The 26,977-nt window shown below is 44.7% G+C and overlaps 1 protein-coding gene across 1 annotated transcript in view; it reads right to left on the reverse strand.

Moving 5' to 3' along the window:
* Positions 1 to 1,626: 1,626 nt before the first annotated feature.
* The window catches only part of LOC106588299 (teashirt homolog 1-like), a 32,981-nt gene continuing 7,630 nt past the window's right edge, over positions 1,627 to 26,977 (reverse strand). The window contains exon 2 of the mRNA XM_014177131.3: positions 1,627 to 8,676. Within this exon, the coding sequence (XP_014032606.1) occupies positions 5,273 to 8,676 (3,404 nt within the window). The 3' untranslated portion in view covers positions 1,627 to 5,272. The remainder of the gene's footprint in view (positions 8,677 to 26,977) is intronic.

Here is a 26,977-nt window from a genome sequence, read left to right on the forward strand (position 1 = left end):
TCTTCGGGTCAAAATCATTTACACACCACAAAAACCGCTACTGATTGACTGAGATCAGTCATCGTGAGGACAGGAAGCCAGCCATCATCCTGGACTACAACCACAACAAAGGAGGCGTGGACAACCTGGACAAGGTGATTGGAACTTACAGCTGCAGGAGGATGACTGCCCACTGGCCCCTGGTCATCTTCCATAACATAATTGATGTGTCCTTATACAATGCCTTGTGATATGGAACAAGATCAACCCTACCTGGATGCCTGATATGCGGAACAAGAGGAGGGTGTTCCTGGAGCAGCTGGGAAAGGCACTTGTAACCCCACACATTCAAAGAAGGGAGCGCCTCCCCCGCACAGCAGCCTCTGCAGTGCTTGTGAAAGCTGTTCAGGGGGCTGAATCTTGTCCTGATCCACCGGAGGCTGCAGCTGGGGCAGGCAAGAGAAGGAGATGCCAATTTGCCCCCCAAAGAAGGACTGTAAAACAAATACTATGTGCTGCACATGTCAGAAATACATCTGCAAAGTCCATGCACACACACTTGCACACTGTCCTACATGTGCTAATTAGAGTTGATTGATTGATTTTGTTTTGTACCTATTATCTTAGGTTATTCTTATTTATTGCCATCGTTTATACACCTTGTGGGTGGGGGCAATGGTTAAAAAAATGGGAGAAGACTAGTATTTGTAGTTGAATTCCTCATTGTACAGTATATATTGTAAGAATATATCACAATATTGCCAAAAAAGTTCAAGACTTGTTTCCCTTCAATAAAATGCATTCAAAACTACCTTCTGCACATTTCTGCTACTTTCTTAGGCTATACAAGTGCTATCTCTTGCTAAAATGTATGTTTACACCTATGCAGTACCTTTAGCAATAATAATGATAATAATATTAAACATCTACTTTAGTAAAGAAAACAATTATGACATGTGTGTTATAATAAAAATGTGTGGTGTCCACTGATTAAATGCAGTCTTTCTGCATTGTGAAGAGGGAAAACCCAGATATTCCCAAAGTTTGTGATGAATGACAGGTTGTTTCTTCATGCAAAATAGATGTGGGGTTTAAAATTCAATTAAGCTGCTTTATTTTAGGGGTTTAGTGAAGGCGGCTCATTTGTTACCCTTAGGACAAGGGGAGTATACAGAATGTTAAGACTACACAAGGGTTAAGCACATAACCATGTGTGTGAGGTGAATCCCTCTGTGTGACCCTAATTTAGCCCACTGCAGTAAAAGGTTAACAGGCGCTATGGTGCTAAAATCACTAGTATCTCGACTCCATTGTCAATATGAATCTCTTCAAAGTGCAGCTTGTTTTTTGCTGGTCCAGGAGACAAATCCCCTCGTTGCTGTGACTCTACTAATGCTCATTGGTGTGTGTCATCAAGAGGCTAACACACAAAATATACAATGTGAAATAGTCAATATGAGTGTGTCTAATCAGTGATAGACAAACTACATACGAAAGGTAATGTCTTGACCACTTAAAACACATTTTTGCTGAGGGTCTGGTTACCTTCAAGCCGAGAATTGATATATCCACTAAGAATAAATCAATGTTTTCCTGATGCTACATTGCCTTGTTAAAAAAATCTCCAAGATAAATAACAAAGCAGAATACAGGTTTAAAGTTTATTTTACAATTGCAGAAACAAAACAATACTTTCATGATTTAGAGGATAGAATTTTGAACAGTATTAATGATACAACATTGAAATGTATAATTTCTTGTGCATTGCATGTTTATTTTGACATACAGTACCATGCACCAGAAGAGATGCCTGCGTAGTTACATTTAATCATGTAAACCACACTGAAGGACCTACTTTTCATTGAAAAAAAGGACATGTTCTGGCTCTACAGTATATATACAGTATACAGTGCCATCAGAAACTATTCAGACCCCTTGACTTTTTCCACATTTTGTTACGTTACAGCCTTATCCTAAAATGGATTAAATAACTAAAAATCCTCAGCACTCTACACACAACACTCCATAATGACAGAGCAAAAACAGGTTTTTAGATTTTTTTTTGCAAATTTAAAAATAGAAAGCATTAATACCTTATTCACATAAGTATTCAGACCCTTTCCTATGAGAATTGAGCTCAGGTTTATCCTGCTTCCATTGATCACCCTTGAGATGTTTCTGCAACTTGGAGTCCACCTGTGTAAAATTCAATTGATTGGACATGATTTGGAAAGGCCCACACCTGTCTATATAAGGTCCCACAGAGCAAAAACCAAACCAAACGAATTGTCCGTAGAGCTCCAAGACAGGATTGTGTTGAGGCACAGATCTGGGGAAAGGTACCAAAAAAATTATGCAGCATTGAAGGTCCCCAAGGACACAGTGGCCTCCATCATTCTTAAATGGAATAAGTTTGGAACCACCAAGACTCTTCCTAGAGCTGGCCGCCCAGCCAAACTGAGCAATCGAGGGAGAAGGGCCTTGGTCATGGAGGTGACCAAGAACCCGACAGAGCTCCAAAGTACCTCTGTGGAGATTGGAGAACCTTCCAGAAGGACAACCATCTCTAAAGCACTCCACCAATCAGGCCTTTATGGTAGAGTGGCCAGACGGAAGCCACTCCTCAGTAAAAGGCACATGACAATCCGCTTGGAGTTTCCCAAAAGGCACCAAAAGATTCTCAGACCATGAGAAACAAGATTCTCTGGTCTTGATGAAACCAAGATTGAACTATTTGGCCTGAATGCCAAGCATCACTTCTGGAGGAAACCTGGTACCATCCCTACGGTGAAGCATGGTGGTGGTAGCATCACGCTGTGGGGATGTTTTTCAGCGGCAGGGACTGGGAGACTAGTCAGGATCGAGGCAAAGATGAATGGAGCAAAGTACAGAGATATCATTGATGAAAACCTACTCCAGAGCGCTCAGGACCTCAGACTGGGGCGAAGGTTCACCTTTCAACAGGACAACGACCACCCTAAGCACACAGCCTAGACAACGCAGGAGTGGCTTTGGGACAATACTCTGAATGTCCTTGAGTGGCCCAGCCAGAGCCCTTACTTGAACATCTCTGGAGAGACCCGAAAATAGCTGTGCAGCAACGCTCCCCATCCAACCTGACAGAGCTTGAGAGGATCTGCAGAGAAGAATGGGAGAAACTCCCAAAATACAGGTGTGAAAAGCTTGTAGCATCATACACAAGAAGATTCTAGGTTCTAAGATTCTAGATTCTACATTCCGTAATCGCTACCAAAGGTGCTTCAACACAGTACTGAGTAAAGGGTCTGAATACTTATGTAAATGGGATATTTCAGTTTATTTGTAATAAATTAGCAACATTTTACAAAATCCTGTTTTTGCTTTGTAATCATGGGGTATTATATGTAGATTGATGAAGGGGAAAAAATATTTAATACATTTTAGAATAAGGCTGTAACCTACCAAAATGTGGAAAAAGTCAAGGGGTCTGAATACTTTCTGAAGGCACTGTATATACTATTTATACCTATATATAGTTAATTGTATATTTTTTTCCATATTTCTCTATAAAATGACAATATAAAAATGCACACAGTACAAATGTTGAGCTGCAGCAAATAGCAAGATATGACATACATTTACACACGCTTGCTGATCATTTATGTATGTATCCTTTTAAAACTGAATTTACAAGTTGAAACTGAAACTGCACACAATACAAAGAAACGTGGTATCAAAGCAAATATTTCAATACCACCATTAAATAATACTTGATTAGGGAAACAAATACTGTATGCAGAGAAAAGCAAAACAAATGAGTATTCTGTTCTTTCTGTAGTTTGCTATTTGACCTACATATCATCCTTTAAAATGTTATATCCCTTATGCAATGTTGAGGTGATCAGGAGAAGAGAGAGTCTAAATGTAATCTTGCCATGGAGTTTATTTTAACAACCCTAATGTGTACCTCATCATAGTACCCCAAAAGCACTTATGTAAAGTGCATAAATCCTAATTCATTTTTTATTAGTTGTAAACAACTAAACACCTTCATATCAATCATATATTTGCAGAATTTGTGGTTTTGTTCAAAAAAATGTTAAATGTTAGTTTCATCTTAAAGGGATACTTTGTGATTTTGGAAATTATGCCCTTTATCTATACTGAATGAAAATATAAACACAACATAAAGTAACATGCAAGAATTTAAAAGATTTTACTGAGTTACAGTTCATATACGGAAATCAGTCAATTTAAATAAATTCATTAGGCCCTAATCTATGGATTTCACACGACTAGGCATGGGTGGGCTACTTGGAAGCCAGGCCCAGCCAACCTGAATGAGTTTTTCCTCACAAAAGGGCTTTAATACAGACAGAAATACCCCTCCCAGACGATCCCACAGGTGAAGCTGAATGTGGAGGTCCTAGGCTGGTGTTGTTACTTTGTCTGTGGTTGTGAGGCCAGTTGGACAAACTGCTAAATTCTCTAAAACAACATTGGAGGTTGGCTTATGGTGGAGAAATGAATATTATATTATCTGGCAACAGCTCTGGTGGACATTCCTGCAGTCAGCATGCCAATTGCACACTCCCTCAAAACTTTATGTGATAAAATGGCACATTTTAGAGTGGCCTTCTATTGTCCCCACCACAAGGTGCACCTGTGTAATGATCATGCTGTTTAATCAGCTTCTTGATATGCCACACCTGTCAGGTAAATGGATTATCTTGGCAAAAGAGAAATGCTCACTAACCGGGATGTAAACAAATGTGCGCACAACATTTTTGAAAATAATATGGAACATTTCATGGATCTTTTATTTCAGCTCATGAAACATGGGACCAACACTTTACATGTCGCGTTTATATTTTTGTTCAGTGTACTTCCCCAGATTCAGATGAACTAGCATGCTAGCAGATCCTCACAGACTTCCAGTCATTGCGCTAACGCTAGGTAGCATCGGCTCGACAAAAACTACCTCAAACTCCCATCATACTGGACACAGAAGCATAAAAATGGTATCCACGAGTTCATCGGACTGGGGAAGTAGATAAGTAGCCTCATTGCCAAAATCCCAAAGTATCCCTATAATTCACTGAAAAACATGCACAGACAAAAGATCATATAAATAACCTGCAAAATGTGTGTTCAATTTAAAAATTAAATAAAATCCAAAACAGAACATGGCCCAGTTTTATGACAGCAGTTACTTCGGACTGATTCCAAAGTCTCAGTTAAGATGCAGTGCAGTATTGAGATATAGTGCAACGATTCAGTAATCAGTCATATCATCAGCTTTTGTCCAGCTCATTTATGCTTTATCAAACTTTTCTAGTTCAGTGACAAAGATCAGGTGGTCCTCCGGAGACTTGCCATGCGTTTTGCTAAGGTGCAGTTTGACTGCATGCTTGCTGACAAAGGTCCGATTGCACAGCTTGCACTGAAATACAGAGCATGAGTCTTCCTCATTAAGTCCCAGGGAACTGAACGTTTTCTCCGTTATCATTCTGGTAACTGCCTGCTGCTCTCTAAGGTGATCTATGGAAAGCTTTGAGATGTCCTTCATGCTGAAGCCTAAGTGGGACTCCAAATGATTTATGTAAGAGGAAGGAGTCCTAAACTGAGAGGCACAGTCACTGCAGAGAAACAGGGGCTGGCCCGAGTCAATGTTTTTCAGGAATTTTGTCCCGCCTGTCCGCCTCAGCTGGTACTTGACATTGGCCAGCCAATGGGAGATCGTGGTCATGGAGAGACCAGTGAACTTGCAGATATGGACCCGCTCCTGGGGGCCTAGGTCAGTCATGACGAACTTGCCGTCAGACGTCTCCCGGAGACAGGAGGTAAACTGGGCCTGAAGGATGAGGAGGTGCTGAGGATTCCAGTTGGACTGCCGGCCTTTCCTTTTCTGGAATGCAGAGAGCTCCTCCAAGCCATCCTCGAAGGCGCTGTTGTCCGCGTCAGATTTCTCAGAGATGGAGGATGGGGTGGACGATTTCGGTGTCAGACGGCCGGTCAGGTTCTTGACCATGTCGGAGATGTCCATCAAAGCATTTTCCCGTAAAGGGGACGAAAGAGATTCAGACAAGCTTGAGAGAATAGGCCTGTTGCTGTTATTGGTATTACAGTTGTTGTTGTTGTTCGGTGTAGTGGAGGTGCTGTTAGCGGTGCGTCCATTCGTGTTTTTGGATTTTGTCAAGTCCATGGGCTGGTCATCATTGTCATAGAATCGATTGATTGACTCAACTTGCTTGACCCGATTGGAGTTGTTCATGGGCTTCTCTATCATGTTGTTACTGATCTTGTACAGCATTGCCAGAGGGTCTAGAAAGGGGGTGGCTGTCTTTGAGGCCTTTCCCAAGTGATTGTTCATGATGGACTGCAACGCACTGAGAGGGTTGACAAAAGACTGCTCAGGTGAATGATCTGTGATGATTCCCAAGCTGTTACAGCCATTGCTGACTACCGTTTTTGGCACATCTGTTCCGTTCTTCATTGGCGGATCCGCTTTGCTGTCTTTTGCCTCTCCCTCTCTGCTTCTAGGCTCGCTCTTATCCTCTACATCAATGTTTTTCACCGGCTTGTTGAGGCTCTCCGGCATGGGTGACCCCTTCCTCTCCTTGGACAGTGGGGACGGTGACTTGGTAGAGCTCGCTTTGCATTTACTTTCTGAGGTCTTCTCGTCCTTCTCCTTTTTCACAGAGACCTTCCCTGTGACTTTTTCCACTAGCTCCTCCATGGCCAGCACATTGTTCTTGTGGCTTGGAGGTGGGGAATGGCTGATCGGTGAATGGATCAGATTGCTGGAGTCAGAGGCCATCACCTTCAAGCTGCTAGTGCTGAACAAGGGTTGAACCACCTGGACACTCTGCATGGAGGACTTCAGAGACCCCTGGAGCTGGTAGGCAGCGTGGATGCTAGGGTAGCCAGCACCACCCCAGGTGGGCGTCCCAGTCTGGGCCTTGCTGATTGCACTTGACACTGTGAACTCTAAGGACTTCAGGATATCCAGACCTCCTTTGGGAGTCTCTTCCAGGTCTTCCTCTGTGAGATACTTGTAATGTCTAGCCTTGCCAGCTTTCTCACTTTTCTCAGTCAGATCCTCTTTCTCTTCTTTGATCTTAGTCTCTGGTTCACTCATCTCCATTTTCTCCTCGTGTTCCTCCCTTTTCTCTTCAGTGTGGGAGGAGAGCAGGAGAGGAGAATCGGGCTGTGACTTCACATTGGGCGCAGGGAGTCGTGTAGAGGTCGGCGGGAGAGGAATGGACTGTATCTTTTCCTCAATCAGGGGGTCAAACACCAACTGCTTCCCCTTTTTGGACGCTGTGTTGGTCACTTTCAAAAAGTGTCCTGTGACCATCATGTGGGCTGTCAGTTGTTGCAGGGTGTCGTGGGAACTCCCACACTCCATGCATTTGAGGATCTGGGCCTTGCGAGCCTCAAACTGCCAGGTGTAACTGGCGCCATTTTGGTAGCCGTAGCGGTTATTTGCTGTGACATAGGGGTTAACCACTTTCTGGTCTTTCATGGTCTCCCCCAGGTGTACACCAGGTATGTTGTGGATAGATTCTGGTGAGCACGGGGACACCAAGTCCTGAAATGCTCTTTTTCTGGTAGGTGGCACCAGTTTTGAGGTGAGGGCTGGCATGGGTTCTTTGAGAGGTACTTTCTGGTAGTGTTTTGTTTTGATCATGTGGACGCTCAGGTCCTGCAGGGATTCAAAGGAGTGGCCGCAGTACATGCACTTGAGAACCTTTTGAGCGTCCTCCTTGCCTTCCATCTCCATGAGGGAGCGCTTACGGGGCTTGGACCACCTCTTTCCCCGCTCCTCCTCCTTGTCCTTGTTATCATCACGGTAGTGGCCTGACTCATTCATGTGTACCGTGAGCCCCACCAGCGTGTCATAGGCTCCGCTGCAGTCCTTGCACCGGAACTTACTGGCACCGGTGAACACCGGGCCATAGAGCTTATTGTTCTGCCGGTATAGCTGCACAGTGCTGAAGAGGCTCGGCTCGGGAAGGAGGTTATATGGTGTATGCTGCAGGGTTTTGGCCAAAGCAGCTTGGTGCCAGTCGTAGGTCACTCCACCGGTGCTGCCAGTGCTGACACCAGTGCCATTGTTGTTAGTGTTAGCGGTGCTTGTAGCGGTAGTGTTGCTGGTTGTGTTGGTAGGGGCAGAGGTGTTGCTGCTGCTGTTGGTGTGGTTATTATTGTTCACAAGTCTGATAGTATTACTGTTGGCGATACCGTTGCTCCCCTTGTGGCCGCTTCCATTGCTGTTGCTGATCACACTGATGACCTTGTTGCTGTTACTTCTTAGCATGTCCTTGGTGATGCTGGACCAAGAGGCGTCCGAGATCAGGTTTGCATAGACGGCTTTCATCTGTGCCAGGCTGTCCTGCAGAGACAGGCCATTGGGGATCTTGAGGTGGTCTACTCCTCCTTTGACTGCCTCCTCCTTATCCAGTCCGTCCTTGGAGCGAGTGCTCTGGAAGTCGATAAGCTGGTCGCTGGTATCGCTGAGAGGAGAGGCGTAGCCGGCGTCGGGGTTGGTGCCATTGCTGAACGGGGAGTTCTGAAAGCTGAATTGGTCCCCGGCATCGTCGTCCTCGTTGCAGAGGTACTCGCCGTCCTGTCCATCCAAGGAGAGCCCATCATCTTGCAGGTGCTCCTCATCGATCTTGTCATCAGCCTTAAATTCGTCCTCGTCCCCATAAGCTGAAAAACACAAGACGAGAGAAAAAAAAGGGACATCAGGCAGGCAACTCATTGGGACAGAACATTCCTAATGGCACCACTCAAACTGGTCAGATGTGTCCACCTGATGTGTATAAAGATTCTCAATGTTTGTATCCCATAATGTGCGTTTAATGTGTGTATACCATGCATGCATGCATCTCTGAACGTGTAAAGAGTGGGTGAGCGTCATGATTCTTAAGAGATTTTTGTCAATAGTCCTGGCAGAGGACACAGCTTTGCAATTATAAAGTGGCAAACATCGATATCTTGACTATGATAGATAGTCCCCTTCGCTGTGCGGCCTAACGAAGGTATCGAACATTACGGCTCAGCAAGGGTAAAGGAGAACACAGATGAGCAAGATAAATATTTCCCCTTGAGTTCAAAAACTAGGGACACAAGCAAAATTCTACATGATGGAAAACCAGTTCCCAAAGCAGAAGATGTATATTAATCAACACAGAGTCCACTTGACAAAAAAGGTCAGTAGCCTACATACAGCATGTTAGAACTCTCATGTTTGTTGCTTTGTAGTGCTGTAATGTCTTAACTCCAAGTTATCATACACTATATAATATTGATGTACACTGTTGAATACAAATATACAAAAAGAAAAGTTCACAGTCCTAAATCCTATCCTTCAAATGATTAGACTGCCCAGTTAAAAAGGTGACCACCACAGCCACAAGCCAGTTCATGTACTAAAATGGCTTCCTCTTCTAGTTGGAGGGCACTGACTCTCTCTTGACTTTGATCCAGTCTCTGCTACCACTGTGCCACTCACACCCTGCCCGTCAAGTGTGCAATAAGTGGGTGAGCATGCCAGGCCCTCGACCGGGCTGGCGTAGAGTTGGCATAGGCAGTGGACTCCTCACAGCGTGGCGCGTGGAAATCGCCGGTGGAAATGACATGACATGTTGTCACCATCCATGCTGTACTAGTTCTCAGGGAGCGGAGTGTGGCGGCTTCCGGGGGGGAGGGGAAACAGAATATTACCCATAGAGGATGTGACTTCTGAGTATACTTTCTCTTTCTCCACTCAGACTCCTATATCAAGGTTCATCTGCATACTATTTCGAAGTACACTATTTAAAAAATGTTTTATCTGAATTGAGGAAAAACTACACCAGTTATTTTTTCTTCAACACCAAAACAATCATGCAGTCCTTATGAGGCCTTTCATCAGATAAAGAAGAGATAATAGGTAACAACAGCATGGCTATGGTATGTGTCTAATGAAACTGCATTTTCCTCTGGCATTCACACTTTTAAGTGTCGTCAGCCTCGAAAAGGGAATAATGGAATTCTTTGTCAGGGCACGACAAGATAGAAAAGACACGCCATTTACTTTAATGACCATTAAGGAAAGTGAATGAAAGCCACGTGATTGAGTACTTAACAAGGCACTACCTGTGTTGATCAGCTGCCCGGGTGGCTATCTTTAATGGAAGACAACATGAGATTGCAACCCCTGGAGCCATGCAGGAATCATGGCAGACATTTTACTTTGAGAATAAGCCTATAACCAGCGTCAACCGTCTCTCAAGTAGAAATCCAGGCCCTCTGGACTTTGAGACAATGTCAGACTTCAACTGTCTCTAAACTGCACTAAGTAGCGAATAAAAAAAATTGTAGAGGAACAAATTTCCAAACAATCAAATGTGTTCCAATTTCACAATACTACGTCACGTTCCACTCGATATGAAAACGTGCTGTATCTACATTACATACGTTCCATATTGTAATGGCAATCGTAAAGGAGAAACACTGTAAATAGAGAGAAGGACAGCGAGAGCGAGGGGGAAAGAGCGAGTGAAAGAGAGACAGAGACAGACAGATGGAGACAGTGCTCGGGCAGCTCACTCTATCCTTCCCCATAAGATGCTTGTCCAAGGTGCCAGTATCAGTCTCTAGCGAGGAGGCAGATGTGCTGTCAGCTCCTGGCCTGTGCATGCCGCTCACGCCCATAATCGGAGAAGACTTAATACCTGATGTTTGTGAGCTGCCGTTTACTGCTGCCTGAGAGAAGCTGCAGGGCCATAAGCAACTGTGACTACGGGGGGGTGTGTGTGTGTGTGTGTGTGTGTGTGTGTGTGTGTGTGTGTGTGTGTGTGTGTGTGTGTGCTGGTATAAATGTGTACGAACATCCAACTCTAACGTGTACTGTATACACACAAAAAGGTAATACTACTCTGCTCACATAATTCCTGGAATCTATCTGTCCGATACTACAACTAGGCGTATCCCAGAGCCCCACATCACACCCTTTCACATCTAATCCAATTAAAGAACTGACAACAACAAAAAATGTCAGAGGTCCATCCATTGTCAAGAGCATTCCGTATATCACTTCATTGGAGCGTTTGGATGAGTACCTCAAAGCACTGACAACTCTCCCATCACTCTTACTCTCTCACTGTCTCCAAATAGCTCATCACACTAAGCAACACACCAAAAAAAATGTAAATTAGCGTCTCCACTATAATTACCCTTAGCTCTGACTGAGCAGAGTGGGTAAAGAGGGAACGCCTCGACAGAAGAGACAGACAAGAGAACCTGACACTTCTAAAAACAATGCCAGTCTTTTCCTGCACACACACACACACACACACACACCTACACCTCAGCCCAGATCCCCCCCACCATACACACACACCCCCCCCAAACACGTACTTCCCCCGACATCCCCAGACTGCTGCCTCCACCTCGACAACCATCAGTGTCAAATCATGTGTCAGTGTGAGGGTGGTGGGTGTCAGTGTCCACAAACAAGCCTTTTCTTTCAGCGAAAGAAAAAAAACAACAACATAAAAGTCCATTTTTTCCCCCCCTTCTCCTCTCCCTCCTTTTTCGCCATCTGTGTAAAAAAATATAAAAAAATAAATAAAATCTCCTGGTGTCACCGGTGTCTAATAAGGCAATCAGTGATGGGGAGACGCTGACAAGGCGCTTTCAAGCCTCACTCAGAACAACGGAGAGAGGGGGAGGGGGGAAGGATTCAAATAGGGGGAGGGGAGGACGTCTGCTGTGCCTGTCAGTCAACAAAAGAGAAAAAGAAAAAGAAGCCCACTTTGTGCTGTCACGGAGAATGGGAGAGGAAAATAAGTTTGTCAAGACAAAAAAAGGAAAGAAGATTTGTTTAGGTGTTAGCTGATAGAGGTGTGAACAGGAGAGTTTTGAGTTTGTCTGTCCTTGGGTGGGTCATATGTGAAATCGACTGTAACCTGAGGCAGCGAGATAAAAATGAAAGGTGTGCATTTGTGTGCGTGTATGTGAGTGAGCGTGGGTGGGTATGTAAGCATCTATGCGCATCTATCCACCTGGTGTGCTAGGGAGATATTCTGTATGTATCCATCAGGCCTGTCCCTGTGTGTTTGTGTGTCTCAGTACGTTCATGTGTCAGTGTCAATGACGTGTGCGTGTTAGTATGTGTGTGTGTGTGTGTGTGTGTGTGTGTGTGTGTGTGTGTGTGTGTGTGTCAAACACAGAGGGGACGTGTGACAGCTGTGGAGAGGAAAGGGAGAGCGAGGCCATCTGCATCCAGAGACAAGCCTGTCACTTTGGCCCGGGCTTCCTCCAGACAGGTGACACCTCGGCAGGACACTACCGGGCCTTTACTGTCACACACACACACCCCTAAGTTTACAGTACATAGACAAAAACAGAAAGACATTCTCACAGTCACGCACACGCAAACATGTACAAGCCCCCTCTATGCCAAGCTCAAATCTGTTTTATAAACTGGGTTTCTCGAGCCCTGAATGCTGATTGGCTGACAGCCGTGGTATATCAGACCGTATACCACAGGTATGACAAAACATTTATTTTACTGCACAAATTATGTTGGTAACCAGTTTATAATAGCAATAAGGCACCTCAGGGGTTTGTGATATATGGCCAATATACCACGCCTAAGGGCTGTGTCCAGTCACTCTTTAAGAACAACCTTTAGCGTGGTATATTGGGCATATACCACACCTCCTCGGACCTTATTGTTTAAATATAATACTGTATTCATCAAAGAATCTGTCATGGATAAACATAAAAAGAAGCATTGTCCTCTTACAGTACTGTTTCTGCATTGTCTATATGGCACAGTGTTTGTGATAGTATGCACAGTGAATTCCCAACTAGCTGTGCTTTCACTCACATGCGCTAATGTGTTGACACGCTCAAACATTGCATCGGAACAACTTGAGAATCAACTGGCGAGACAGGCCCCTCTGCTTCAAAACAAATTAGACGGAAATTAAGTTTTGCTTTCCCGAGAGAGAGCCGGCAGATTCTCTCTCTATATAACGTCTGAAAAATGGAGTCGCTTCATATATATTTTTCCTGGCTCGTTTCTCTTGCGCAAATCTGTCACTTAAACCCATAACACTATCTATCTGTCACGGGGCGCAGAGGTTACACCATTTGGCTGGTGTCAAACTTAACCAAAGCTATCGGGAGGGAAACAATGTGAGACAGGGAGCGAGAGCAGTTGAGCGAGAAGCAGCACCACCGAATTGCAACTCACACACATGCTACACACACACACACCCCTCCATATTTATTTACTCTGTCTCGGAGAAGAGGGCCAATCCTGGCAGTCATTTGCGGTGCTAATGTCCAATTCCGCCTGCTCGCACTCCGCTGATTTAGCCCGTGTCGGGCTCTCTGCTATTCCAGACCAGCAACCGAGTCGCCGTTTAGACGCCCTTCAGAATGGGGGCCGAAACGTGGCCAGTCTTATTCCTCTCTCTCTCTCCGCTTTGCTTTTGTCACCGGCCCCTCCGCTCGCTGCCACTTAGCTGTGATGGCTTTGGACAGGCCTGATCAGTGTGTGTCATTTGACCTGCACGATGTGTGTGTGCGCACAAACACACACAAACACACACACGAGAGAGAGGGGGACAGTGGGACTGGCTGTAAATAAAATGACATTATTATTTCCTCTGTCCGATCATGTAGAAAAGCCAATTATGGTAATGCACCGCACGTCAGGGGGCAAGTCTTTTCCTCCCTCTCGCTCTTTCTTCTTCTCTGGGACAGCCACTGTTGCACAGGCCTGGGTGGCGTGATGCTGTCTGTTCCAAGCGCTCGCGGGGCCTACGCTAAAGCAAGCTGGCGTTAAGGCCTACTGCCTACGTTCGCTAAGGCTAACCGAGGAAAAACTGCCAGACCTTTTCATTTACGTCTGTGTGTAAAAGGGTCGATAGCATAGTTTTAATTTCGAGATGATTCTCAAAGTCGTTCCCTTTGTTAAAAAAAAAGAAGGGCATATTATTTACTGTAATGGTGAGGACCTCTGTTTTTTTAGTACTTCTCTTGTGACTGCTGTTGGTGTACAATCTCCTTTAACATTATTCGGCTAGCAAAGTTTGACTGCTTTTTTGCGATTTCAAACCAAATTTGCCCCTTCAATATGCCCAGGAACAAACTATACTAGGAAAGGGTATTCCGTTTTTTACCCATCTTTTTCCATCATACAATCCTTGCTTAGGGAGCTACCCATTCACCGATTAGCATTATTGTTGTGATTATGTCCACTGCCTTTTTTTGTCTCAAGACAGACCAAACTTTATCCCAGCCTAAACAAAAGCGGGGGCCTTTGAAGTTCCGAGGCTTGTTTTACATGGACCTCGCCCAGTAAAAAGTGACATTGATTTTGTTTGCCGTGAATCTTGTGGAGTGGTCGCTCTAAATTAATATCTGATTTCCCCTCAACTGCCTGCTTATAAAAATCTGCTCACAGTTCCCAGCCCCCCCTTCCCCCTGCCCATGTGGAATAATTGACCATATGGCACAATACCTGCAGGGCCTCCAATAGCTGGTGTACTGTTCCAGCAGGCCGTGCAATTTCATCTCCTCGGCTTTCCAAAACTTCCGGAGGTGGAGGAAAACCGTGTTCGCTGCACAACCGAGTGCGCGTGTCTACTTTCGACAAGATATATGAAATGTAGGATAAATGGAATTCAAATGGGTTGGAAGTATTACTTTTTTCTAATCTTATGCTCGATTGGAGACAGTTCTTTATCTGTCATAATGAGTGATTGTAATTTATTTTCTATTCAATTCACAAAAATTATCATCATTTAAGCCAAATTTGTATTCGTACATAACATTTCTGCCTATTGTTGGTAAATGGATATTAAAAGGTACAAAAGGTGTATGAAGATAATTTCATATGATACACCTGTAGCATGGTATCAAATGTATAATGCATTTGTACCTTCTCATCCACCTTTCTCTCTCCATCTCACACACACTCCAATGTAAAGCCTACTTCGTCCTATAATATATATATATATATCCTAAGGTTGTGTAGCACACTTTCCCTGTCATCTGCAGTACACTAACTTGCTGGCCGCTAATAACCAGCTAAAATGGGTCATATAAACAGAGCATTTTACATTAGCTTCAAACAATGGGGGGGGGGGGGTCACTAAGGGGAGTTGACGGGACTATTGGGTTGTGGAGGGGGGAGTACTGTCAGTTCACTCTTATATCCCTGTCCAGAAGAGGGAGATAAGTCCGACATGAGCTATCCTGACCACCATGACAACTTTATTCACTGCAACATGAACAAGTACGTCTTCCACCACAAGCTCTCAGTCATGGGAAAAAGTTTACCTTGACCACCACGGTTTCATTATTTGAAAATGCAACAACTATGCTAACCTCCTAACCTAAGGCACCAAGGTAATACTAGGCCTTGGCCTAACTACTAACACATTTCCAATACACATCCAAACTACACAGCACTGACAATCCCAGACGCTGCAAGAACGTTGGAGTGATCGTTGAATAACTGATAGGCTCAATTAGCGCATTACTCACAGTTAAAAGGACACCGACTGGTGTGTAGATGCACAGTGAAAACAAAAGTATTAGTACACCAGAAGAGGAATTTCACCTTCTGACTCTCTGTTCATTCACTCTCTCAAAAACTACACCCTTACACATTTGATGTAGATTTCCACTGAACGCTATTGAAAACACACAATCCGGTGAACGCCAATCAGTATGAAATACAAAAATACATTTTCTCTAGAATGTCAACCCACAGGGGGGATCCTATCAGAAAATATCAGCAAACAAACAATACTAAACATCACTATTATGTACACTGGGTTCTGAGTAGTCATGTTGCCTGTTATGTACATACGAACTTCTCAGGTAACACTCAACAGTGTACTGTTTATGAAAATGTGAACATTTCTCAAATAGTAGTGTGGACAGAATACTGTTTAAACCGTTTTCAGATATAAAATGTAACACTTTGTATTATATTGTACTACACATGATACTTCCCTCATACAGACAAATGAACATTCAACTGCAATTATGTTTAGTAGTGTTTCCAAAGATTGACACACACATTCCAAAGCCTGTTTCCAGAAAATGTCACTATCCTTTTCTACATTGTCAGTGTCGTATTGCCTCAAGGGCAAGGTTACTCTAACTCTGCTACAGCACCAGTCATATTGAACCAAAATTAGTCAGAGACAACAACCAACAATGGGTAAAACAAACAAACACTAACACATACAGTGCATTCGGAAAGTACTCAGACCCCATAACTTTCTCCACTACTTATTACGTCACAGCCTTATTCTAAAATGTATTAAATTGTTTTGTTTCCCCCTCGTCAATCTACACACAATACCCCATAATGACAAAGCAAAACCATTCACTTTTTTTATCTGCTAACTTAAAAATACAAAACTGAAATATGACATTTACATAAATATTCAGACCCTTTAATCTGTACTTTGTTGAAGGACCTTTGGAGGAGATTACAGCCTCGGGTCTTCTTGGGTATGATGCTACCAGATTGACACCTGTATTTGGGGAGTTTCTCCCATTCCTCTCTGCAACTCTGTCAGGTTGGATGGGGAGTGCCCCTGCACAGCTATTTTCAGGTCTCTCCAGAGATGTTCGATCAGGTTCAAGGCTCTGGCTGAGCCACTCAAGGACATTCAGAGACTTGTCCCGAAGCCACTCCTGTGTTGTCTTGGCTGTGTGCTTAGGGTCGTTGTTTTGTTGGAAGGTGAACCTTCACCCCAGTCTGAGGTCCTGAGCGCTCTGGAGTAGGTTTTGATCAAGGATCTCTCTGTACTTTGCTTCATTCATCTTTCCCTGGATCCTGACCAGTCTCCCAGTCCCTGCAGCTGAAAAACATCCACACACCATGATGCTGCCACCACCATGCTTCACCGTAGGGGTGGTGCCAGGTTTCCTCCAGACGTGACACTTGGCATTCAGGCCAAAGAGTTCAATCTTGGTTTGATGACTGGTCTGAGAGTCCTTTAGGTGCCTTTTGGCAAACTAAGTGGGCTGTCATGTGCCTTTTACTGAAGAGTGGCTTCCATCTGGCCACTCTACCGTAAAGGCCTGATATATGGTAAAATGTCTTTCTGGAAGGTTTTCCCATCTCCAAAGAGGAACAATGGAGCTCCGTCAGAGTGACCATTGGTTTCTTGGTCAGATCCCTGACCAAGGGCCTTTTCCCCTGATTGCTCAGTTTGCCGGGCGGCCAGCTCTAGGATGTGTCTTGTTGGTTCCAAACTTATTCAATTTAAGAATTATGGATGCCTTCAATGCTGCAGAAATGTTTTGGTACTATTCCCCAGATCGTTGCCTCGACACAATCCTGTCTCAGAGCTCTATGGACAATTCCTTCCACCTCATGGCTTAGATCTGCTCTGACATGCACTGTAAACTGTGGGACCTTGTATAGACAGGTGTGTGCCTTTCCAAATCATGTCCAATCAATTGAATTTACCACAGGGGGACTCAAATCAAGTTGTCGAAACAGCTAAAGAATGATCAATGGAAACAGGACGCACCTGAGCTCAATTTCGAGTCTCATAGCAAAGGGTCTGAATACTTATGTAAATAAGTTATTTCTGTTTTTATTTTTTGTTGATATTTAAAATGGTTGATCTTGGGGCCTCCTGAGTGGCACAACGGTCTAAGGCACTGCATCGCGGTGCTTGAGGCGTCACTATAGACCTGGGTTTGATCCCAGGCTGTGTCACAACCGGCCGTGACCAGGAGTATCATAGGCCGGTGCACATTAGGCCCAGCGTCGTCTGAGTTAGGGGAGGGTTTGGCCGGGGGGCTTCACTTGGCTTATCGTGCTCTAGCGACTCCTTGTGGCGGGCCAGGTACCTGCAGGTTGATCTCGGTCATCAGTTGAACGTTGTTTCCTCCGACACATGGGTGTGGCTGGCTTCCGTGTTAAGCCGGCAGGTGTTAAGGAGCGTGGTTTGGCGGGTCATGTTTCGGAGAACGCATGACTTGAACTTCACCTCACCTGAGCCAGTTGGGGAGTTGCAGCGATGCGACAATATCGTAATTGGATATGATGAAATTGGGGAGAAAAAGGGGGTAAAAGTGTAGATCCTAGGTAAATATAACTCTATAACTCTCCATAAGAAATGAACGATTTAACAACATACCTGTTAGTTCATTTACATGAAGACATTGTGGGTTAGTAACCGCATATTGTAATTTTCTTTAAACTAACAACAAGCAGTGTGAAACCTTAAAGTTATTTGATGTATTTTTTGCTGAATTAGTTAACTGGAAACAAATAATTTTGAATTTGACAAATAAACTTCTGATAATCAGTAATATTACTCCGCTGCTCTTTGCTCCTGCATTGCAGTACAGTCTCTCTCCTTCTTCCCTGTTCTCCCTCTCTCCTTTCTCCCCTCCCTCTCTGTTTGTCCATGTTCCCTGGGAGCCAGCTTTGAGCAGCCATAGCGACGGTTGCAGTCAATAAATCACCCCCCCCCCCCCCCCCCCCCCCCACTGTCAACTCCAGGCTGCTCAGAGATTAGACAATGGCCATTATATCATAAGCACCGCAGAGCCAACCCCCATCTGGCTGGCTGCTTCTGTTCAAACCTATGTAACTACAAAGTCCCAACGTTTCGCTAATGTTAGCTGAATGTTACAGAACATAAGAGACTAGTATAGCCGCTGCCCCCATTATGGCTGCTTCTCGAAATAATGCAAGCAAAAAGTCCTAACGTTTTGCTAATGTTAGCTGAGCGTTAGTGTAGCCTCACTCCCACCTGGTTAAGCTTTGGGAGAAACCGCCTGGAAGGTTTAGCTGTTACAGTTAGTGAAGCCTCTGCGTCACATGGTTGTTTCTGAAGAGCTACATTGAAAAACGGATGGTTTTGGAAAGGTTAAAGTCAACATTGGAGTGCTTCTGGTGCCACTATAAGCACTCAGGCTTCGCTTAGTGTAGGACATTGTAATTCATACACAACAGGTTCTAGGATAAGCATTTTCATAGACCAGCTGCATTGACAATCTTCCCTCATTCCCTGATGTCTTTGGCAATGGTAGGTTCAAACTGAATCATCATTGTATCACTATCTACCTCTTCATTCCGCAGTCATTGTTTGACTTCAAGGAATTCCTGGGAGCTTGTTTCTATCTATCCTAGTCTTTTCTCTGCACTGACTAAACCCCAAAAAAACAGATTAAAACAAACTGAAATCAACATGTACAAGAGTTCTCTGGGAAAAAGAACAAAACAAAAAAACAGGGCCTGTCCCTTTAAATCTCCCCCTGAAGTCACCTGTGTACTGCCCCCTGACAGTGGAATTTCCCTGGCCCAAACAACAGCTGCTCCCATCGCCTAGCAACAACGGCTTGATGGATGACCCCAAAGACGATAATTACCATAAATCACACTCTTTCTGCAGAGGACAGGAGAGAAAATGGCAAGGGAGAGAAAACAAAAGTATTGCTCAGACACACCTTTCCATGACCCCTGTTGCATCAGTCACACTTTATTTGGTGAACATTTCCCATGAGGGAGAAAAGTTAGTACGAGGCTCCCTAATTGGATAATCACTGGTTGCTGCCCAATCGGCTTGGCCGTAAAAAAAAAAAACCCGCAGCAAATCAAAAGTGACATTAATAGTTGTTTTGGACTGATCTTTTTCTAGTTTCTCAGGAGTCAGAGACCGTGTTTTTTTTCAAATGGTTACATTCAGTGAATAGAGTCTAAAATGAAACGGGATAAAATGAATTTAAAAAACTACACTGGAGAAGGAAAGACAAAAGAAAACAAAGTGGATTGTGAAGGCAGAAAGGCAGTGCAGGGGAGTGAATAGTTGAGTGAGTGAGTGAGTGAGTGAGTGAGTGAGTGAGTGAGTGAGTGAGTGAGTGAGTGAGTGAGTGAGTGAGTGAGTGAGCGAGAGAGAAGGCCATGACCTCACCAGTTATGTCTGGTTGTACACTAACCCATTAATCAACCCTTCCCTGTACCCTCAGCCTTCCCCTCTATTCACATGGGCCATCCGCTTTGTACACCGCTGAGCAACAACATGCACACACAGGACACACGCACACTCTTCCCTGAAACTGACCCCTTGTCTCTGCGGGAAAAACCCACACAGCCTGTGAATGAGTCAGATCAGAGACAGAGGAAAACCACACACGCACGCACGTACATACACACATACGCGCGCACGGACACACTGATTGCCAAATCGAATTCGCTGACCATATGAGAACATCGTCTTCATTCCACAAAACAATGTCAACTCCATTCATATCAATGCAAACAACGTGACAGAAAATAGACCTTGTTACATCATTGCACTAACCTGTGTTGTCAAGCTACTTCATTTAAACAGTTTAAATGAAGTGTTACTGGAAAGTTAAGCGTTGAAAAAAACAAAAGGGGGTCAAGAAAGAGTAACAATTCTGTCAGCCCACATGGGAGTGTTTGTGTGTGTGTGTGTGTGTGTGTAGGGGGGAGGCCTATTCCTGATGGCCGTGACAGTGAACTGACAAAAGAGGGAGGCAGAGGGGGAACGAGAGAGAGAGCCCCTGAAGGAGGAGACGCACTAAATCACAAACTGGCCTCTCACAGAAGAAACCACGTCACTGGGGGATCAATGCCTACATCTCTGATTGTGTGTTTGTGTGTGTGTCATGTTGTGTGTTCGCAGTGGTGTGTGTGCGTGCGCGTGTACCTGTGTTGAGATTTCCCAGGGTAGGGACATGACTCTTAGTAAACCATCCATAACAGCTTAGAAGAGAGGGAGGAAGGAGGAGGAGCAAGAGGAAAAAAGAGAAATAGGAAGGAGAAAGAGAGAAGCAGTAAGTGAAGGAGGGAGCACGGTGAGTGATGGACAGAGTGAGAGAGAGAGAGAGAGAGAGAGAGAGAGAGAGAGAGAGGAAACCATCGCTCAACACAACATAATATCGTACTGAGGGCAGACTATGGAACGTTTTAGAAATGGAGACGAAAGAGAACCTTACCGCGCTGGCAATTAAACTTTTGCACAGCTTCTCAAAGTGCCCGCCGACCGTGCCACATCCATACCGCGCCAGGCGGACACACACACACACACACACACACACACACACACACACACACACACACACACACACACACACACACACACACACACACACACACATACACACACACACACCTAACACACTCACACCGTGCCATCCATGAACACATACACCCAGACAGTGTCCACGAATATCGCAACGATATCCACTGCCCCCCTACTGTGATAAATGACACCATAACTCTGATATCCGCAATCAATCTCTGCTTTAAAGACACATCCATCGGCAGCAATGTTGATGGGGGTGGTGGGAGGATATGAGAGACGGGGGAGACGAGGTAAAATGGAGAAGCGTGACTGCTGGGTTGACCTCGGATAAGTCGGGAAGGGCGATGTGTGTGTGTGTGTGTAGTGTGTGTGTGTGTGTGTGTGTGTGTGTGTGTGTGTGTGTGTGTGTGTGTGTGTGTGTGTGTGCAGGGAGGGCAGTAGTGAGTGATGTCTGTCAGCTTGCATGTGGCATCCAAAATAAATGAGGCTCATGAAGACCAATGAAAAGGGGGCCAGGCGAGTGACTTGGTGGGAGGGATGGAGGGAGGGAAAGAGGGAGAAGTCGCAGGGGGAGAGGCGGGAGGAGGAGCGGGGTTATGGATGGGTGCATGGGAGAGAGGAAAACGAGAGAAAGAAGGACAAGGGATAGAGGGATACGTAGAGGATCGAACGAACAGAGACTTACTCACTGAGTCCATGTGTATTCTATCTGTGTATCGTACAGACGACCCTTTCTGAGCTCTCCCTCTTTCTCTCGGTCTCTCTCCCTCGCTCTCAGGCAGTGTCATGTGCGGTCGAGTCTGTGTAGTTTCCCAAGGCCTGGCCCCTCTATGATAAATGACACGTGTCATTCTGTCAGCCCCTGCCACCGGGGCTGGGAGGCCCCTTAGTGATGTATGACCCAGCCATGCTGGGCTAAAGGAAATCAGGGCCTTCTTGGCAACACGCACCAAGAGAGCACAGCCCTTTATACAAGACCCTGTGTGTGTGTTCACAAACTCTGCATAGAGATATTTGAGAACACACACCTACGTAGGAATGTGCTCACACACACACACACACATACACACACACATAATGAAAAGTTCCACTCGTTCCATTAAACCCTATCAAATCTCCCTCCATCCACCCCAGAGACACAGACTTCATTTAATATGCTGAATATCTCCAAATTGGACTGTTCATTTTACATCTCCTCAAGGGGGAGTGTGAGTGCATGTGGGTGTGTGTGTGTGTGTGTGTGTGTGTGTGGTGCAGCAGAAGCTGTCAGACACACTAGCAGAGGGAGACAAATCATCTTCATGGTCTTTCCAGCTGTTTCCCAAATTTGGTGTGAGGGGGAGAGAGTGAAAAGGCTTCACTTTGAGTTGCGTTGCTTGATGCTTCCCAGAGCCAGATAGCTGACAAACCGTGCCCAAGGGGAATGGGACACTGTGGTACCACAGACACACCTGGTCCGTCAACACCCTACGCAAGCAGGAATAGGAACCGAGCCAGCGTCGAACCAATACATAGTACACACACAGAAGACTGAACAAAAGTACAAAAAAACTATAACTGAGACTTTGCTTCGATAGAATATATTATTGCGTAATTCATAATTGTAGACAGTGACAAAAATGCCTTATTGCACCATAACATACAATCTGGTGTACCTGGCAGATCTAAAAGATATCCAAATCAAGGACCAACGAAAAACAAAATACTTCACTGACAGAAGTCTTTCATCAACCATGTACTGTAGACACATCCACCCCCACCTGCATTTTTTAAGAAAAATGTGTTTCTTAAAAAACAAAAACAGAAAGTTGGCAGACAAAAACACACACACACATACAATACACACACAAGGGATGGGTGTTGTGTGGGACCACGGTGGTAGTGGGGGTCGTGAACTTTGGATGACCTCATTTGATTGGCCGCTGGGCCAAGCTGAGACTCCCGGGGGAAAAGGGAGAGAGAGAGAGAGAAAAAAAAGAGAGTCATTAAGGAGTGAGTGATGAGTGGCAGGCATGGCTGACCTCTCTCTCTCGCCCCTCCCTCTCACTACTTCTTTGTTGCATGTCTTTCTTTCTCTCTATCCTTCTCATGCTCTTTCTGTTCCCTCTCCCACCCAACCTGCCCCCCTCCTTCCCTCGTTTGTCCTCTTTTACACTCTTTCTGCCCTCCCCTCTTTTCTTCCTCTTTACCACTCCACCTCTGGCCTTTTCTCTCCCCCTCTCACATCATGCCGTCTCCCTCTTTTTCTCAGTCTATTTTTCCTCACTGTCTGCCCCAAGACTTAGACACTCTATCCCTCTGTACAGTAACGCACGCACACTCGCACGTGGCTAATAGCCCTTCCACTATTGGCAATGAACAGACATCTCTAATTCTCGATTACCAGATTATCTGTGGAATGATCAAGTGCGATTGAACGTCAGTCTGCAGAGCAGTGAAACCACACACTTACATAGTGTGTGTTTGAGCTCCATTCCATTCTATGGAGAGAGCAGAATCAACGATCTACAAATCACCTTGCCTCACATTATATGATCAAAGGGATCCCCTCAAAGTCACACTAGTCAGAGGATAAATTATAATTTGTGGAAATCCAACCAAAAACAACAAATTCCTATCTATAGTCAACAATTAGCATTTTAACCTCTGAACTCAAAAGGCAGACAGATACTGAAGGCGTCAACAACGAACCGGGTCAATGATTGACGGATAATTGACAGTGATCTGGAAAACATGAATGTTTGAGTCAGCCACGATAGTTAGCTAATGTTCAACTGAACTAATCATTGTCTGACTCTGGCTCTCTCACTCTCTGTGTCAGACAGACAGAATTCAATCATTGCAGATGGCTTGATTACGTTTCCCCCGCTGTAGGAAAGACGAACAGGCAGCAGGGTGATGAAACAGAGGGATGAACAGACAGGCAACTTGAAAGAGAGTCAGACTAACGGACAAACAAGTCTTCAGACAGGCTGTATGAGAGATTGAGTGACCAAGGCAGACATGAGAAAGAGAGACGGAAAGAATGACCACACGAGAGATCCACTGAAAGGTCATACAGACAATATGAAAGTCAGACACAAAAACAAGTCTTCAGACTGACTTTATGAGAGACCAGGTGACAGGGCAGTCATGAGACAGACAGAGAGGGGGTCTGGGGGCACCCCACCGTTTCCTAAGAAAGACGACTTAGAGCAGAGCTTAGAGCCCCCCAGTGACGGACACTGTCTGAGTCCGCGTCGGATCAAATAAAGCTTTCGGGCAATTTTGGGGCCACATGTGGCGTCGAATAAACCAGAAAAGAGACACACTATACAGTAAATTCGTTCCCCAACACCTACGGAGAATCTACACCTAGTATGTATGGCGCTACATGACTATTAAGGGTGTTAGGCAAAGGTAAGGCACATATACACATGGGTTTGCCAGAGTACAGCATAGGAAACCCTCTCTCCTTTTGTCTTCTAGTTCATATTTTTCAAAACAGGCTTGCTGGCTCTGTCCGGTTACACCGGAGAGGGAAGGGGATAAATAAAGAGAGAATAGTGAAAGAGTATGAAAGAGTAGACAAAACGAGAGAATATGAAAGAGGACAGAGGTAAAGAGATCGGGAGAGATGGATGGATAGAGAGATAGCAATAAAGATGAGAGAGAGAGAGAGAGAGACCGTGACAGAGAGAGAGATTGAGTAAGGAGAGAAAAATGGAAAGAGAGAGAGGTGAGGATTCAGCAAAAACCCTGGCGTCTGGTCCAGTCTCAAGGACAAACTGTCATCTGTGGGCCGTATCCATTCCCAGATGCAGTATCTTATCTACAGAGCCCAGTAAACTGTTGTCCCCCCCAAAAAAATGATATTCATTGCTTTTCAAAGACACTTATCGGTTAAATAAACACTCCTTGGAGATAGAAATTCCCAGCGAAATTCCCCTCCCGACACAGTCTCAATGTGCGGAGGCCAGCTTTTATCCATCACCTCGCCGTAAAAACAGCACCAATTTTTATTTGTCTTATGTCGTGATATACTGAGAACACAGACTTAAGAGTCGTGGATTTAGAGTGCTTTCGGAAAGTATTCACACCCCTTGACTTTTTCCACATTTTGGTAGGTTACAGCCTTATTATAAAATGTATTAAATAGTTTTTTCCCCTCATAAATCAATAAATACCCCAGAATGACAAAGCAAAAACAGGATTTTAGAATTTGATAATTTATTAAAAATAAAAACTGACATATCAAATTTACATAAGTATTCAGATTCCTTACTCAGTACTTTGTTGAAGCACCTTTGGCAGCGATTACAGCCTTGAGTATTCTTGGGTATGACGCTAGAAGCTTGGCACGCCTGTATTTGGAGTTTTTCCTATTCTTCTTTGCAGATCCTCTCAAGCTCTGTCAGGTTGGATGGGGAGCATCGCTGCACAGCTATTTTCAGGTCTCTCCAGAGATGTTCGATCGGGTTCAAGTACGGGCTCTGACTGGGCCACTTAAGGACATTCAGAGTCTTGTCCAGAAGCCACTCCTGCGTTGTCTTGGCTGTGTGTTTAGGGTCGTTGTCCTGTTGGAAGGTGAACCTTCGCCCCAGTCTGATGTCCTGAGCGCTCTGGAGCAGGTTTTCATCAAGGATCTCTCTGTACTTTGCGCCGCTCATCTTTGCCTTGATCCTGACTAGTCTCCCAGTCCCTGCCTCTGAAAAACATCCCCACAGCATGATGCTGCCACCACAATGCTTCACCGTAGCGATGGTGCCAGGTTCCTCCAGAAGTGACGCTTGGCATTCAGGTCTTTAGGTGCCTTTTGGCAAACTCCAAGCGGGCTGTCATGTGCCTTTTACTGAGGAGTGACTTCTGTCTGGCCACTCTACCATAAAGGCCTGATTGGTGGGGTGTTGCAGAAATGGTTGTCCTTCAGGAAGGTTCTCCTATCTCCAGAGGAACTCTAGAGCTCTGTCAGAGTGACCATTGGGTTCTTGGTCACATCCCTGACCAAGGCCCTTCTCCTTCGATTGTTCAGTTTGGCCGAGCGGCCAGGTATAGGAAGAGTCTTGGTGGTCCCAAACGTCTTCCATTTAAAAATGTAGGCCACTGTGTTTTGGGGGACTTTCAATGCTGCAGCAATTTTTTTGGAACTCTTCCCCAGATCTGTGCCTCGACACAATCATACCTATGAGCTCTCTGGACAAGTCCTTTGACCTCATGGCTTGGTTTTTGGTCTGACATGCACTGTCAACTGTGGGACCTTATATAGACCAGTGTGGCCTTTCCAAATCATGTCCAATCAATTGAATTTACCACAGGTAGACTCCAATCAAGGTGTAGAAACAGGATGCACCTGAGCTCAATTTCGAATCTCATAGCAAAGGGTCTGAATACTTATGTAAATAATTTAACAAATTAGCAAAAAATTCTAAAAACCTGTTTTTGCTTTGTCATTATGGGGTATTGTGTGTAGATTGCTGAGTATTTTTATTTAATCCATTTTAGAATAAGGCTGTAAAGTAACAAAATGTGGGAAAAGTCAAGGCGTCTGAATACTTTCCGAAGGCACCGTATATTGAAATGCCCTGTATCCTGAATGAAGGGACAAAAAGATGAGTAGCATGGCAATGTAAAAATCTCGACTCTAACCCTACAAGTATGTTAGGGAAAACAAACACAAGTGCATGACACATTTCAAATTAAACTTTTACAAAATGATAGAACAACGTCTTGTGAAGTGGCACATATTACTTTTCAGGTAAATGTGTTGTTGTTAGTGGATGTTTCTCCAAGTATGGCAGTTCAGTCACAGATGCGTATGACTTATTGATGCTCCTGGTGTGTCTGGAAAGCCTTATAGACTGAAGTCAGTGTTACAGGCCACTGATTAGGGGTTCAACATACTATTTTCACTGGGGCTGGCTAACAGAAAT

This window comes from Salmo salar, chromosome 27 (assembly GCF_965601325.2).
Source record: "Salmo salar chromosome 27, fSalSal1, whole genome shotgun sequence".
Lineage (NCBI taxonomy): Eukaryota > Metazoa > Chordata > Actinopteri > Salmoniformes > Salmonidae > Salmo > Salmo salar.